The sequence below is a fragment of the Apodemus sylvaticus genome, chromosome 11 (genome assembly GCF_947179515.1).
Source record: "Apodemus sylvaticus chromosome 11, mApoSyl1.1, whole genome shotgun sequence".
In the NCBI taxonomy this organism is placed as follows: domain Eukaryota; kingdom Metazoa; phylum Chordata; class Mammalia; order Rodentia; family Muridae; genus Apodemus; species Apodemus sylvaticus.
The window spans coordinates 66,903,389-66,915,979 of record NC_067482.1 but is presented as its reverse complement, the minus strand read 5'-3'; the positions used below and the strand labels follow the sequence as shown (position 1 = coordinate 66,915,979).

General features: G+C 43.8%; 1 protein-coding gene across 6 annotated transcripts in view; it reads right to left on the bottom strand.

Moving 5' to 3' along the window:
- Prom1 (prominin 1) overlaps window positions 1-12,591 on the bottom strand; it is a 100,584-nt gene that overhangs the window by 28,581 nt on the left and 59,412 nt on the right. For all 6 annotated transcript variants that reach the window (XM_052199144.1, XM_052199143.1, XM_052199146.1 and 3 more), the window contains exons 8-11: window positions 8,930-9,147; window positions 7,023-7,097; window positions 6,188-6,251; window positions 2,780-2,939 (exon numbers count right to left, since the gene is read on the bottom strand). In XM_052199144.1, coding sequence (XP_052055104.1) covers window positions 2,780-2,939; window positions 6,188-6,251; window positions 7,023-7,097; window positions 8,930-9,147 — 517 coding nt within the window. The remainder of the gene's footprint in view (window positions 1-2,779; window positions 2,940-6,187; window positions 6,252-7,022; window positions 7,098-8,929; window positions 9,148-12,591) is intronic.

Genomic DNA, 12,591 nt, shown 5'->3' with positions numbered 1-12,591 from the left:
AAAGAAAGAAAAGTAGTGTTATCATTAAACTTTTGGTTGTGAGTCATCTTTAAGCCCAGGGCCATCTCTCCAGCTCTATTATTATGCCAAACAGGTAATGGCTATTGTACTGACTGGTTTTGTGTGTCAACTTGACACAGGCTGGATTTATCACAGAGAAAGGATCTTCAGTTGAGGAAGTGCCTCCATGAGATCCAGCTGTAGGGCATTTTCTCAATTATTGATCAAGGGGCAGAGGCCATTGTGGGTGGTGCCATCCCTGAGCTGGTAGTCCTGAGTTCTATAAGAAAGCAAGCTGAGCAAGCCAGGGGAAATAAGCCAATAAGTGACATCCCTCCATGGCCTCTGCATCAGTTCCTGCTTCCTGACCTGCTCGAGTTCCAGTCCTGACTTCCTTTGGTGATGAACAGCAAGATGGAAGTGTAAGCTGAATAAACCCTTTCCTCCCCGACTTGCTTCTTGGTCATGATGTTTTTGTACAGGATTGGAGACCCTGGCCAAGACAGCTATATTGGCTGAAGATGGGTTTAGGCTAGTGTCTTGCTCATCTAACACCAGAGGGCAAGCCTTCATGACAAGAGCCCTTTTCACTCCTGCTTCTTAGCCAAACCAGTCAACACACTTTCCTTTGGCGCTGCAGTGCCCCCCCTCTATTGTAGCAGTGAACACATACAAGCATCACATGGGGCTCTAACAGACCCAAGCTTCCTCGAGGCTCTGATCAAAACACACCTGAGACATTCAAAGCCTGTCAAATTTCTTAGTGTTAGATACTGTGGTAATGGTTCAAGTTGATGACAGAGAAAGCGTAGCAAGTACTTCTCCCTTTCTCAAATTTCTTTTGAGGTTACAGGAATATTCTGGGGCATCATGTTCCTTGGCGAACCAGAAATGCTCTGTGTAGCAGATGCATGGGACATTTAGAATTTTATGAGCATCCTAAATCAGATGTCTACAGAATGCAAAACTTAATTTTGTAATGGTCCTGGGAGACGTTTTAGGATAATGGAGCCTCAATTAGGTCTTACTGGCATTCTGGGGATGTGTACCAACTTTCCCCGAAACAGAGGAGCACTCAAGGTTATGAATGCTTCCCAACGTTGAAGACACTAAAAAAACAGCAGTATCTGTGCATCTCAGGGCCTCCGGACAGAAGTGGGCACTAAAGCTTTTCATTCAATTAAAAGCTATTTTGGTAATTACACTCCTAGCTACTAGCAGTCATTCTGTGGGAGGTTCATTCCAGATATCAGGAAGGCCAAATCAAATAAACTATGGAGCCTGGCTTCAGAGAACTTTCAGGGTTGATAAATCAGATGATTAGTTGAAATAGTGTTTTTAAAAAACAAAAGCTTTATGGTCTCCAAGCAAGGCTGCAGGAAGACAGGGAGAGTAGCTGGAAGGGGCAGACAGATAAATGTGCTACGCTCTCCTAGCAAGGTCTCTGGGGAAGGCTGTTTTATGTCTGCCCCAGTGTCTGCTGGGGTGTCCTAGACCCACAAAAGAAATGTGACATGAGCTCCTGGAAGCTTATCCAGTGCAGTGATCTACGCACTGCACAGCATGGAGTCCTTTCCCTTTTCTGAGCCCGAAAGTCCCAGCCATGCACAGAACATAACTCAACAGATGTCGGGGAGCACTGTTGGAACTATCATGTGTAAAATGCTTAGTGAACACACTGAACCGTCCGCTCCCATCGTATCACCTGTCTTGTGTACTCAGGCAAAAAGGAAGCCAGGTGAGGGAGAGCCTCTAAGGTCTCCAGAGGGCAAGTCCTAAGGCTGTGTGTGCCCTTGAAAGAAGAAAGTGCTCCTTTCTCCTCCTGCAATGCCTAAGTCCTTCCCTCTCCATGCTCTGTCTGCAATGCCCATCATCACGCTCCAGGTCCGACCACACAACCTGCATTATTTAAGCCCTGGGTACAGCAGCTCCCTCCAAGTCCCCGACGCCCAGCTCAGATACAAACCTAGTGGTTTCACAGCACAGCTAAGAAAAACTGATTCCTTTGGAAAATACCAGCCTCTGTGCATTTGTTTCACAAATAAATAAGGATATGTTTCCAAATACCCTTGTTGATTACGTTTGCACTTTCAAATCCCAACACAGCTTTGGCTTACTAACTCTAGCAAAGATTCAAGAAGCAATTAACACCAGAACCCTAAACTGTTAGATATGTGGCTCAAGGATTTCCACTCCATCAATTTTTGCTTTTAAACAAGGAGGGTCTCATGAACACAAAGGTCACCGTTACTCAGAAACTATTTCTGTATTGTTCCAATTTTAACTGTGAACTGCCTTAGTAGGCATGTAGAGTGTGTGTGTGTGTGTGTGTGTGTGTGTGTGTGTGTGGTGTGCAGGGGTACGTGGCTCAGGCATGAGTATGCTTTTATAGGGCAGAAGTTGATGTCAGGCATCTTCCTTGATCACCCCTCACCTTAACTGTTGAGTCAGGATGTCACACTGACGCCAGAGCTCATCAATTGGCTGGTCCTGGATTGGTTGACCAACAAGCTCTAGGGCTCCACCAACACCCCTCCAACCCCAGTACTAGAGTTACACTGACCCTCTTCCCAGACTTTATTTTTTTACTATGGGTTCTAGGGATCCAAACTCAGGCCCTCACACTTGTACTGCAAGCGATTTACGGCAGTTCCGTCTCCCCAGTGCCCTCGACGTTCATAAACGAACACAGCAGCCCCATTTGGCTTCATAAGGTTGTCCTGGGATTATGTCATGTTTTTATAACCCCCTCATTGGCCAGCGGCAAGGGGGTCCTCACCAGTATGAGTCATATTCTTCCAGTTTGGGCAGCTCCTGGTGGAAGTATCTGTTGCTTTCATTAATGTAATAGGAGACCGGTAACAGTGCGTCCTCAATAGGAATATTTTGGCTCATGTTCCTAACGTTGGAGCTAATGGAATCCGAGGCCTTTTTGATATCTGCAAACAAAGGGCCCACAGTTACTCACTTTCAAACGGAGAAGACAGAGAAGTCAGACACCTTGTTTGGAGACAAGGAAAAGTCACTCAAGTTTTCCTCATGTGAGTTTCTAACAGAGTAAGATTCTACAGCAAGCACCAAGACCATCTACAAGAAACGGCCAAACCAAACAGTGGATCTAAGCACAAACTAAGTGAGATGGTACTCAAGTCAAGCCAATCTCTTGGGGAGAAAAAAAAAGTTGGGGGGGGGTCAGGTGACTAAAATGCAGGCATGCCTACCAAGTGCCAAGCATGTCTATCAATATTATTCCGCTCCCTCCCCAATGCAGAGTCTACCTTAATGCCCTCTTTAGTGTGACCCAGAGGCTCATCTGGGTTCAATTGCTGACCCATTGTTCTCTTTAGGAACACAGATGTTTGTTTTAAGGAAGTCCTATCATATGATTTCTGAAACAGGAGGAATAAAAATCCCACTATTTAAGAAATGGCCTTCAGTGTCAGGCATGGCGGAGGTGTGTATGCAGTAATTCCAGCACTTGGAAGGCAGAAGCAGGTGGATTGCAGTCAACCTGAGCACATCCTGGTCCTTATAGGGAATATCGTTTGTCAAAGACACAGGGGTGTGTGGAGGGGGGAGTAGGGAGAAGGAATTTAGAGGAAGGGAAAGAAGGAAAAGGAGAAAAGGGAAGTGGAGGAGAAACAGACTAAAAATAGGACGAAATGGCATTCATGGGCATACGTCTCTTGCATTATTTCCTGAAAAAGTGACCTCAGTTGTTTATTTAAAAATTGCTTGTCAGCTGGGGTGTGGTGATGCAGCACCTTTAATTTCAGCATTTGGGAGGCAGAGGTAGAAAGATCTTTATGAGTTCGAGGCCAGCCTGGTCTACAAAGTGAGTTACAGGACAGCTGGCAGAATTGGCACACAGAGAAACCCTATCTCAAAAAACCAAAATAACTAACTAAATAAAATAGTAATAGTAATAATAGTAATAACAACAACAACAAATAAAATTGCTTGACTCATGCAGTTGGAGACTTATTACAGAAGTCCACCTGTGTTTCCTACATGTCAAGAGCTCAGTTTCCACTCGGATCCCTAACAGCTCCCCAGAGTGGAGATTTAAATCCAAGGACACACTAGTTTTCTAGAATGTGCTTCTCTGTCCCAATAGATCCTAGATCACAGCCACCTGCTCACACTGTCACCTAACCAGCACTCCCACAAGTCCAGAGGTTAGGTTCTGACCCAGATATGTAACAAACAAACACAATAGTTAAAAGTCTCCTGGCCCTGACTGGCAGAGAAACAGAAACTGCCAAAGTAACAGCAATGGTAAACAGGGCTGAAGCTCTCCAAATTCTTCTCAGCACTCTGCTGGACTCTGGGTAAGTGGTAGAGCTCTGAGGCTTGGTTCAAAATGTGATTGTATATTAAAATGGTGGGAACCTTCTCAAATATGTTTTCCACAGGGATTTGAAATTTAGAAACAGACAGCAGTTGAGCACACCATGCTTGAGGACCTCTTTGGTACCTCATTGCCTCCCCAAATGGCTCCTGTACAAAAACTCCTGAAGATTCTTAACTGCAGGGTCACCACAGGCCATTTCAATAGAAGTGACGTGAAGACCCAGTCTGCTTTGAGCAGATCTTTAAGGGCCTGTCTTATCCTCGCCCTAGGACATAAGGCACAGCCTTGTCAGCATTGGTGGCTGAAGCTCTTTCTATATGACAAATGGCTTCTTCAGGCCTCAGTGTGCAGACTGTCTGTTTTTGAGGAAGGCTCCTCCTGTTGCCTCCCCACTGTGCCTACCTTGCACATACTTGGCCGTGTTACCAGAGTGTGATCTGTGTGTGTGATTGGCTGAAGGATAGTCAGTGATCATGCCTAATGCTTTCTCACATGTCCAACATGTGGAAGAGCCTGGCACAAAGTAAGTACTTAAAAAATATTCAGGTTAGGACTGAAGGCTCAAATAATGGGAACTAAATTCATAAAAACAAACTAACATCCAGGGTGAGAGATGGGTACTTGTCTGGCCCTGGGAGAATGCTGAATCGTGTTTAAGCAATGACACCAGAAAGAAACGCTGTGCTTAGCTCATGCATGCAGCACACTTATAACAGAGGACTGCTCACATGGGCAGAAGAGCTCCAGGGAGGAAAAACAAGAAACCAAAGATTAGTAAGCAGGCAGCTACGAGACATCCAGAGTGCAGTAAGTAGCCTTCAAATGTCACCTCAGAGGAGCATAAACTTGCCTTTAGTATCGCTTTATAAAGTTTTATTTATTTTGTTTTACGGGTATAGGTGTGCTCTGCCTGCATGTGTGTCTGCATCACATGCATGCAATGCCCAAATGAAGCCAGAAGGGGGAATCAGATGCCCTGGAATTGGAATTAGAGATGATTGTGAGCTGCTATGCGGGGTGCTGAGAACTAAACCCTGCTTCTCTGGAAGAGCAGTCAGTGCTCTTAACTGCGAAGCCATCTCTCCAGGTTCTAACATGGAACACTAGTGATTTTCAAATCATGTGGTAAGTGGACAAAGTAAGTACTGGGAAGATAATCTTCAGAGAGAGAAGACAATCTTACTCAGCTGCTGGCAAAGAATCCCAAGTGCACACCCTGCTTGGCATAAAGAGCTTCCGATATTATATCAGTCTGTACACTCACTCCCAGCACCGTAACCTGAATGTAGCATGGTTTAGTAGTTCCTAAAATCTCCTCAGCATAGACTTGAGTCTCTAAACTTCCAAGCAGCCTTAAAGCCTAAAGGACCATCAATCACATCAGGACCATGGACAGAAAGAAACCGCTTCTGCAAAGACAAATTCTTCTCTACAGTCATCTCAGAAATATAACAATCTGGGGGTGGCTCCCCAGGAAGCTAATTATAACAGGAACTTCCAAATTGCAACTGTCATAAGCCCCAGAAGAGCCCAGCTTAGGGAGTGACCTCCCAGTGACATCTTTACCATATAGCAACAAACATTAAATATGAACCTTGGTGTTTTTCTTTCTCTTGTCTATATCACCACTGACTACAGATGGCATAATCAAAATGTCTGATATTCCATATCTGGTACTCCATATCAATATCTGATATACCATAGGGTATACTGACAGATTTTTTTTTTTTTTAGAAAAGAACAATAACATTTATAACAAGCCCTTCCTTCATACCCACCAATCAGAGCATTAGCAAAGAGAGAAGCAGAATAACCTTGAAGCATGACTCTTACCATTGATGATATCCACAGTTTGGTTTTGTATTGTATTGGGTATCTCATCAATCGACATATACCCCTAAAAATATTTCGAAATGAATTGAAGATCAGTTGGCTTATATTTCATTTTATATCAAGTAGAGAAGCAAAATCAAGGTGTAACATTTACCTTAAGATTGAAATTACCTTAATATAACCATCAGCAGTCTAAACACAAGTGTCCTTTAGATAAATGTGTTGCTTTTTTGTGTTGGGCATTAAACCCAGGGTCTTGCACTTGCTAGGCAAGTGTTCTGTCACTAAGCTGTATGCCTAGGCTGAGACCATGTTCTTCTAACTGGATAAGTCAGAGATCATCTTAACGTCTTTTCAGCCTAGAAGAAAGTCCTTTGGACTATATGCAGAAAGTCCAAAGAAAGTGGTTGTTTGCACCATTGAAATAAGAACCATAGACCACTGGGACATTAAAGATGTTGAGCAAAGACATTCGAGAGGGAAACATATACAATTTTTTTTTTTTACATAAAAGAGAAAGTAGTGTATGAAGGCTAAAACCACAAAGTCACAGATAAAGGAGAGGGAGAGAAAAGTAAACACCAGACTGAGGGCAGAGTGTATCAAAAAGCATAACGTTTAGGAAGGAAACAAAACGAAGTCAATAGAGCAGCTCCTGGGCAGAGCGAGGCAGCACTCTGCATCAAGAGTAAGGTTCGGTCTACACTGCACCCACAAGTAAGGCCAAGAAAGCAGAGGTCAAGGCCATCATGCAATCTCACTGTTTCCTATGTTCCTATGTACTAGACTGTCCTTTATATAGAGTAAGCTACCTTAGTTGTTCCAAGGAGCATACCCTTTTGACGAGGCTCTCCAGATCAATTCTGTCGACATCATTAACGGCGTTGAGTTCTCTATCCACTGATGGGAGCTGGAAATTTATGAAACAAATAATAAGAAAAGGTGATTAACCTTCACACATGCTCCTGAGTGGGCATGTGCATGTGTACACACAAACACACACACACACACAGTCATCTCACATCCAAGTCCCAGTATGAAACAAAATAAGGTTTAGGGAAATCATATTCTGTTCAAAGTGGCATCTAGGAGAACTGATTTTAAAGTTCTCAATCTTGCTGTAGTCGGCTAATGAGGTACAGATAAAAGTATGTGTGGCTACTGGCACAGCTGCTAGTGCAGAACATGTTTAATGAAGTTTTATTACGCTATAAACTTAATAAAAATCACTTTTGGAAGTAAAGCAGGGGCCAAGCCTACAGTCTAAATGAAGTGACAGGCGCCAGGCTCTGGGTTGGACCCTCTACATTAAATAAGACAAATAAGTAAACAAACAAAGAACACTAAAATTAAATAATGCAGCTGGTGGTTTCATTGGTTAGAAGTCTGGAACCAGTTTGCCAGAATTACAACTGGGTTCCATGTAAAATAGCTCTTGGCACCTGGGACCCATGCCCTGGGGCTCTCAACAGGACAAAGCTAGGTAAGGACCAGCAAGCCAGCAAGTAACTTTTCTTGATGGTTTCTACTTCAAATTCCTGCTTGAGTTCTTGCCCTTATTTCCCTTAAGTGCAAACTGTGATCTGGATGAGTAAGCCAAAGAAACCTATTTCTCCCCTAAATTGCTTTTGGTCAGAGTATTGTGTTACGACGGCAGAAAGGAAAGCAGAACACTCGGAAAAAGTATTCAAGGGCACAAAAGGAGTGCCACGCATTTATAACTTTCCCACAGTGCAGAAATCATACTAAAAAGCAGTAGCTCCAGGTGTGGTGCTGTATGCCTGCCTTACCAGTCAGTGTTAGGAAGCTGAAGGTAGAGGGTAAAAGTTTGAGGTCAGCCTGGATTGCTTAAAATGTTCCAGGCAGGTGTGGGACTATTGTGAGACCCTGTCTCAAAAAGGCAAACCACAACAACAAGGCATAAAATATTATCCTCTCAAAAGATCTATTCCAAATAGCTAAACGAGAACTGACCTTTAAAAGTACATTTGATGATTCCAAATATAACTCAGCAGATATGCACTGATAGTATATGTGAAGTCTTTTAAAAAAAAATCAACTCATAAAATATGAAGGAGAGAAAACGTATGTTAAAATATTATTTTATCTAGACAGTGAATTGTAATATAATTAAATATATTAATTATAATTAATATCACAAATATGAAATTGTATGAATCTCAAATGAGGAGATAGATTTTAGAAAATAATGGAATTGTCTATTCCGGCATATGTAGTTATTATGCCTAGTTTTACAGGTGTTTTTAGTATTCTTTTTTACTTAGGTGTATTGTATGTCCATGTGGAGATATGCACGCATGGGAGTGCAGTGCGTGTGGGGAACAGGACAGGGCACTGGAGCCCCTGGATCTGGAGTTACGGGCAGCTGTGAGCTATCCAAGAGAGATGGGAACTGAGCAGCAGCGAGTGCTCTAACCCGCCGAGCCTTCTCCCACATCCCAGGGTGCCAGAGTTTTAAAAACTACTTAATTGTGAGCTTGTATCCTGCTCTTTTTCAATCTGAATTTACCCTGCTAGACCATCAAATGGCACAGAACTTCTCAAAAGCCCCATCTTGTTTACTTCGGTTGTATCCACTCCAGCCAAGTGATCCAAGGTCCCGAAAAGACTCCCAGAGCACCAGCTCTTACTCCTCTCCAGCCCAAGCCACCGTGAGCCCGGTCTTAGCCCGGCTTGGCTCCCTCTAGTTCTCCTGGCTGTGGTGTGCTCACACCAGCTCACCTGGCTTGAGTCATGGTTGCTCTCCAGACCTGTTAGCCATGGTCTGAGGCTATCACAGATCTTCCTGGCTGGGTCTGAAGCACAGTCGCTGCTGTTGAGTGAATTCTCGATGCTGTTTTTCACGGAGGTCAGGTTGGTACTGAGCTGGGTGCTTGTTTCCTGGAGACTTTTTAGGCTGCTGCTCATGTTCTGCAGGGCATCCTTGGTCTGTTTGATGGCTGTAAAAACACAGCTAGAATCAGACCTGGCCAGAAGAATACTTCAAAAAGAAAGAAAGGAAGAAAGAAAGAAAGAAAGAAAGAAAGAAAGAAAGAAAGAAAGAAAGAAAGAAAGAAAGAAAGAAAGAAAGAAAGAAAAAAAGAAAGAAAGACCCTGGAGATAAGCTAGGACAGCTGCAGAGGGCAACGGGACAGGACACACAAGAGAAACCAGCGCTCCTTGCCAGCCCCTTCACCCAGTTCTTCTCTCCCTTCCACGGGCTCTCTTTCATTAAGCAGGGGTTGAGCACAAACTCAGGAACTTCATGGGAACCACTATCTGGTCAACAAAGCAGTTTAATCCACTTGAGAATCAATTACATCCATACACGGGCTATGAGTATTAAGCCAACAACCATTGACAAGCCAGAAATGGGCAGGTGGTGTGGGGCGGGGGTGAAGGCATTGGGGGAGGTCAATAAAAGGTACAGTGACACATGCTTAGGAAGACAGCTACAATGAAGGTTGGCAGGACGGCACATGGAATAAAGGTGCTTGTGCTGACAAGCTAAGATCAGTCCCTGGATCCACATATAGAAGAGAGTGAGCTCTGAAAGAACTGTCCTCTGAAGTCTGACATCTGTACCCCACCCATGCACCAAATAAATATATAAAGAGGAAAAATGGCATAAGGAACCCCATTATTTTTATACTAGCCTTCAAATTTTTAATTAAAAATTGATGAAGCAATACATGTTGATATCTATAAATCTGAAAGGGAAGAGTTATCTAAGTAAGCCCTGAACGTAAGACATGCGGATGCAGAATTTGGAGTCTGCTCTGCTGGTCAACAGTCTCCCTTTGGTCCACTATATCCTTGCTACGCTCCCTTTTCTCCCTTTTTGGAATGTATCTTCTGTGCCATTGTAATGTTGGAAGCATGAAATCTGTTGGAGGTGGTTTTTCTTTTTTCTTTCTTTCTTTTTTTTTAATGACACAGTGGGGTTATAGTAAAGACATTGCTTTGAGTCTCAGAAGATACTTTGGACTTTTAAACGATCTTCAGACTCTTCAAAAGTAGGGGAATGTTTGAAGTTGGACTAAGTGCATTTTGCATTATGATATATATATATAGGCATGGGCTTGTGGAGGCCAGTGAGTGGAATGTGAGGGTCTGTATGAGAAATGTTCCTCAGCATTTCAGGCATCAGAAACCCTGGTCGCTGGTTAGTAAAGGGTGCTGTTGGGGAAGCTGTGGAACTCTAGGGGTGTGGAGCCTTGCTGTGGGAAGTATGTCCCTGGGTCACTAGGGTGGGTGTGGTTGAGAGGTGATCTCTCTGCCCTATTTGATCTCTACCATTACCTCTGGAACTGTAAGCTCAGATGATCTCCTCCTTAACGTGCATTTGGTCACTGCATTGTATCACAGCAACAGGAAAGTAACTAAACAACTATTTCTGTATAATTAAATGAATCAGAACAATGAGGCAGAAGGTTTGAAGTAAAGCTAGAGCAGCAACTGAGAGTACAGTTTTAGATTCAGTCAAGTTTAGACCTAGATCCTAGCTTTCCCGCTCCTTGGGACGTCAAGTACAGATATCCTGAAAGTCTTTTGTGTCAGTGCCTCATGTTAAGATGTTATACCACTCCTGGGCACATACCCAAAAGATGTTCCAATATATAGCAAGGACACATGCTCCACTATGCTCATAGCTGCCTTATTTATAATAGCCAGAAGCTGGAAATAACCCAGATGTCCCTCAACAGAGGAATGGATACAGAAAATGTGGTACATTTACACAATGGAATACTACTCAGCTATTAAAAACAATGAATTCATGAAATTATTAGGCAAATGGATGGGACTAGAAAATATCATCCTGAATGAGGTAACTCAGTCACAAAAGAACATACAAGGTATGCACTCACTGATAATTGGATATTAGCCCAAAATATCAGAATACCCAAGATACAATTCACAGACCATATGAAGCTCAAGAAGGAAGAGCAAAGCGTGGATGCTTCAGTCCTTCTTAGAAGGGGAACAAAATGAGCATGGAAGGGAGAGGGTGGGAGGGACTTGGGAGGAAGAGGAGGGGGAAAAAGAGGGGGGCAGGATCAGGTGTGGGAGGAGCCTGGGATTATATCCAGAGGGTCAGGGATTTGAACAGAGGTGTGTAGTGATGGGGGATGGGGAACTGGGGACAGCCACCAGCAAGTCCCAGATGCCAGGTAAGCAAGAGGCTCCCAGGACCCAACTGGGATGAGATTAGCTGAAATGCCCAAATAAAGGAGAAGGAGGACCTGTAAATACCATGTCCAGAGGTTAGGCAAAGCCCCTGATTGCGGAATGGAACCACCCACTCATCTCCAAATTTTTAACCCAGAATTACTCCTGTCTAAAGGAAATATGGAGACAAACTGTGGAGCAGAGATTGAATGAAAGGCCATCCAAAGACTATCCTACCTGGGATCCCATATACAGTCACCAAACCCAGACCCTATTACAGATGCCAAAAGTGCTTGCTGACAGGAGCCTGATATAGTTGTCTCCTGAGAGGCTCTGCTAGTGCCTGACAAATACAGAGGTGGATGCTTGCAGTCAATCATTGGACTGAGCACGGGGTTGGGGTGGGGGTGAGGGGTGGCAATGGAAGAGTTAGAGAAAGGACTGAAGGAGCTGAAGGGTTTGTAACCCCATAGGAAGAACAACAATATCAACCAACCAGATCTCCCAGAGCTCCCAGGGACTAAACCACCACCCAAAGAGTACACATGGAGGGACCCATGGCTCCAGCTGCATATGTAGCAGAGGATGGTCTTATCTGGCATCAGTGGGAGGGCAGGTCCTTGGTCCTGGGAAGGCTCTATGTCCCAGTGTAGGGGAATGCCAGGGCGATGAGGTGGGAGTGAAAGGGTAGAGGAGCACCCTCACAGAAGCAGGGGGTGGGGGATGGGATGGGGGTTTGGGGGGGAGGGGGGAGACCAGGAAAAAGGATAACATTTGAAATGTAAATAAAATATCCAATAAAAAAAAGCGATGTTGAGGTTACCACAATTCACAGTACACAGGAGACAAGAAGATTAGAACAATCCAATTCCTCAAAGGCAACGAGTTTAAGTTTTCCTTAGTGAGTTCCAAGCCCCAGGACAGAATCTTAAGATTTGCTATATTAGAGTATAGAATCCCAGCTGAAGACTAAGGAGGTAATAGCATATCTTTTCTACAGTGGCTTAGAACAGCACAAAGAAAAGGCAAAAAATTTAAAGTAGCAGCCATTGTTCTTCTTCTGGCCAAGTGAATCTTCCTTATCAGATATTTCCTCAGTCATTCACGAAACAGATATGAGAACATCAGGGTGCAAAGGAAATGAGGCAAGAAATAGGGCAGATCCCCTCAACCAGTGGGTGACGCCTCTCATCCCTGGCAAGCCAGTAAACATGAGTGTTAAGATTGTATACACA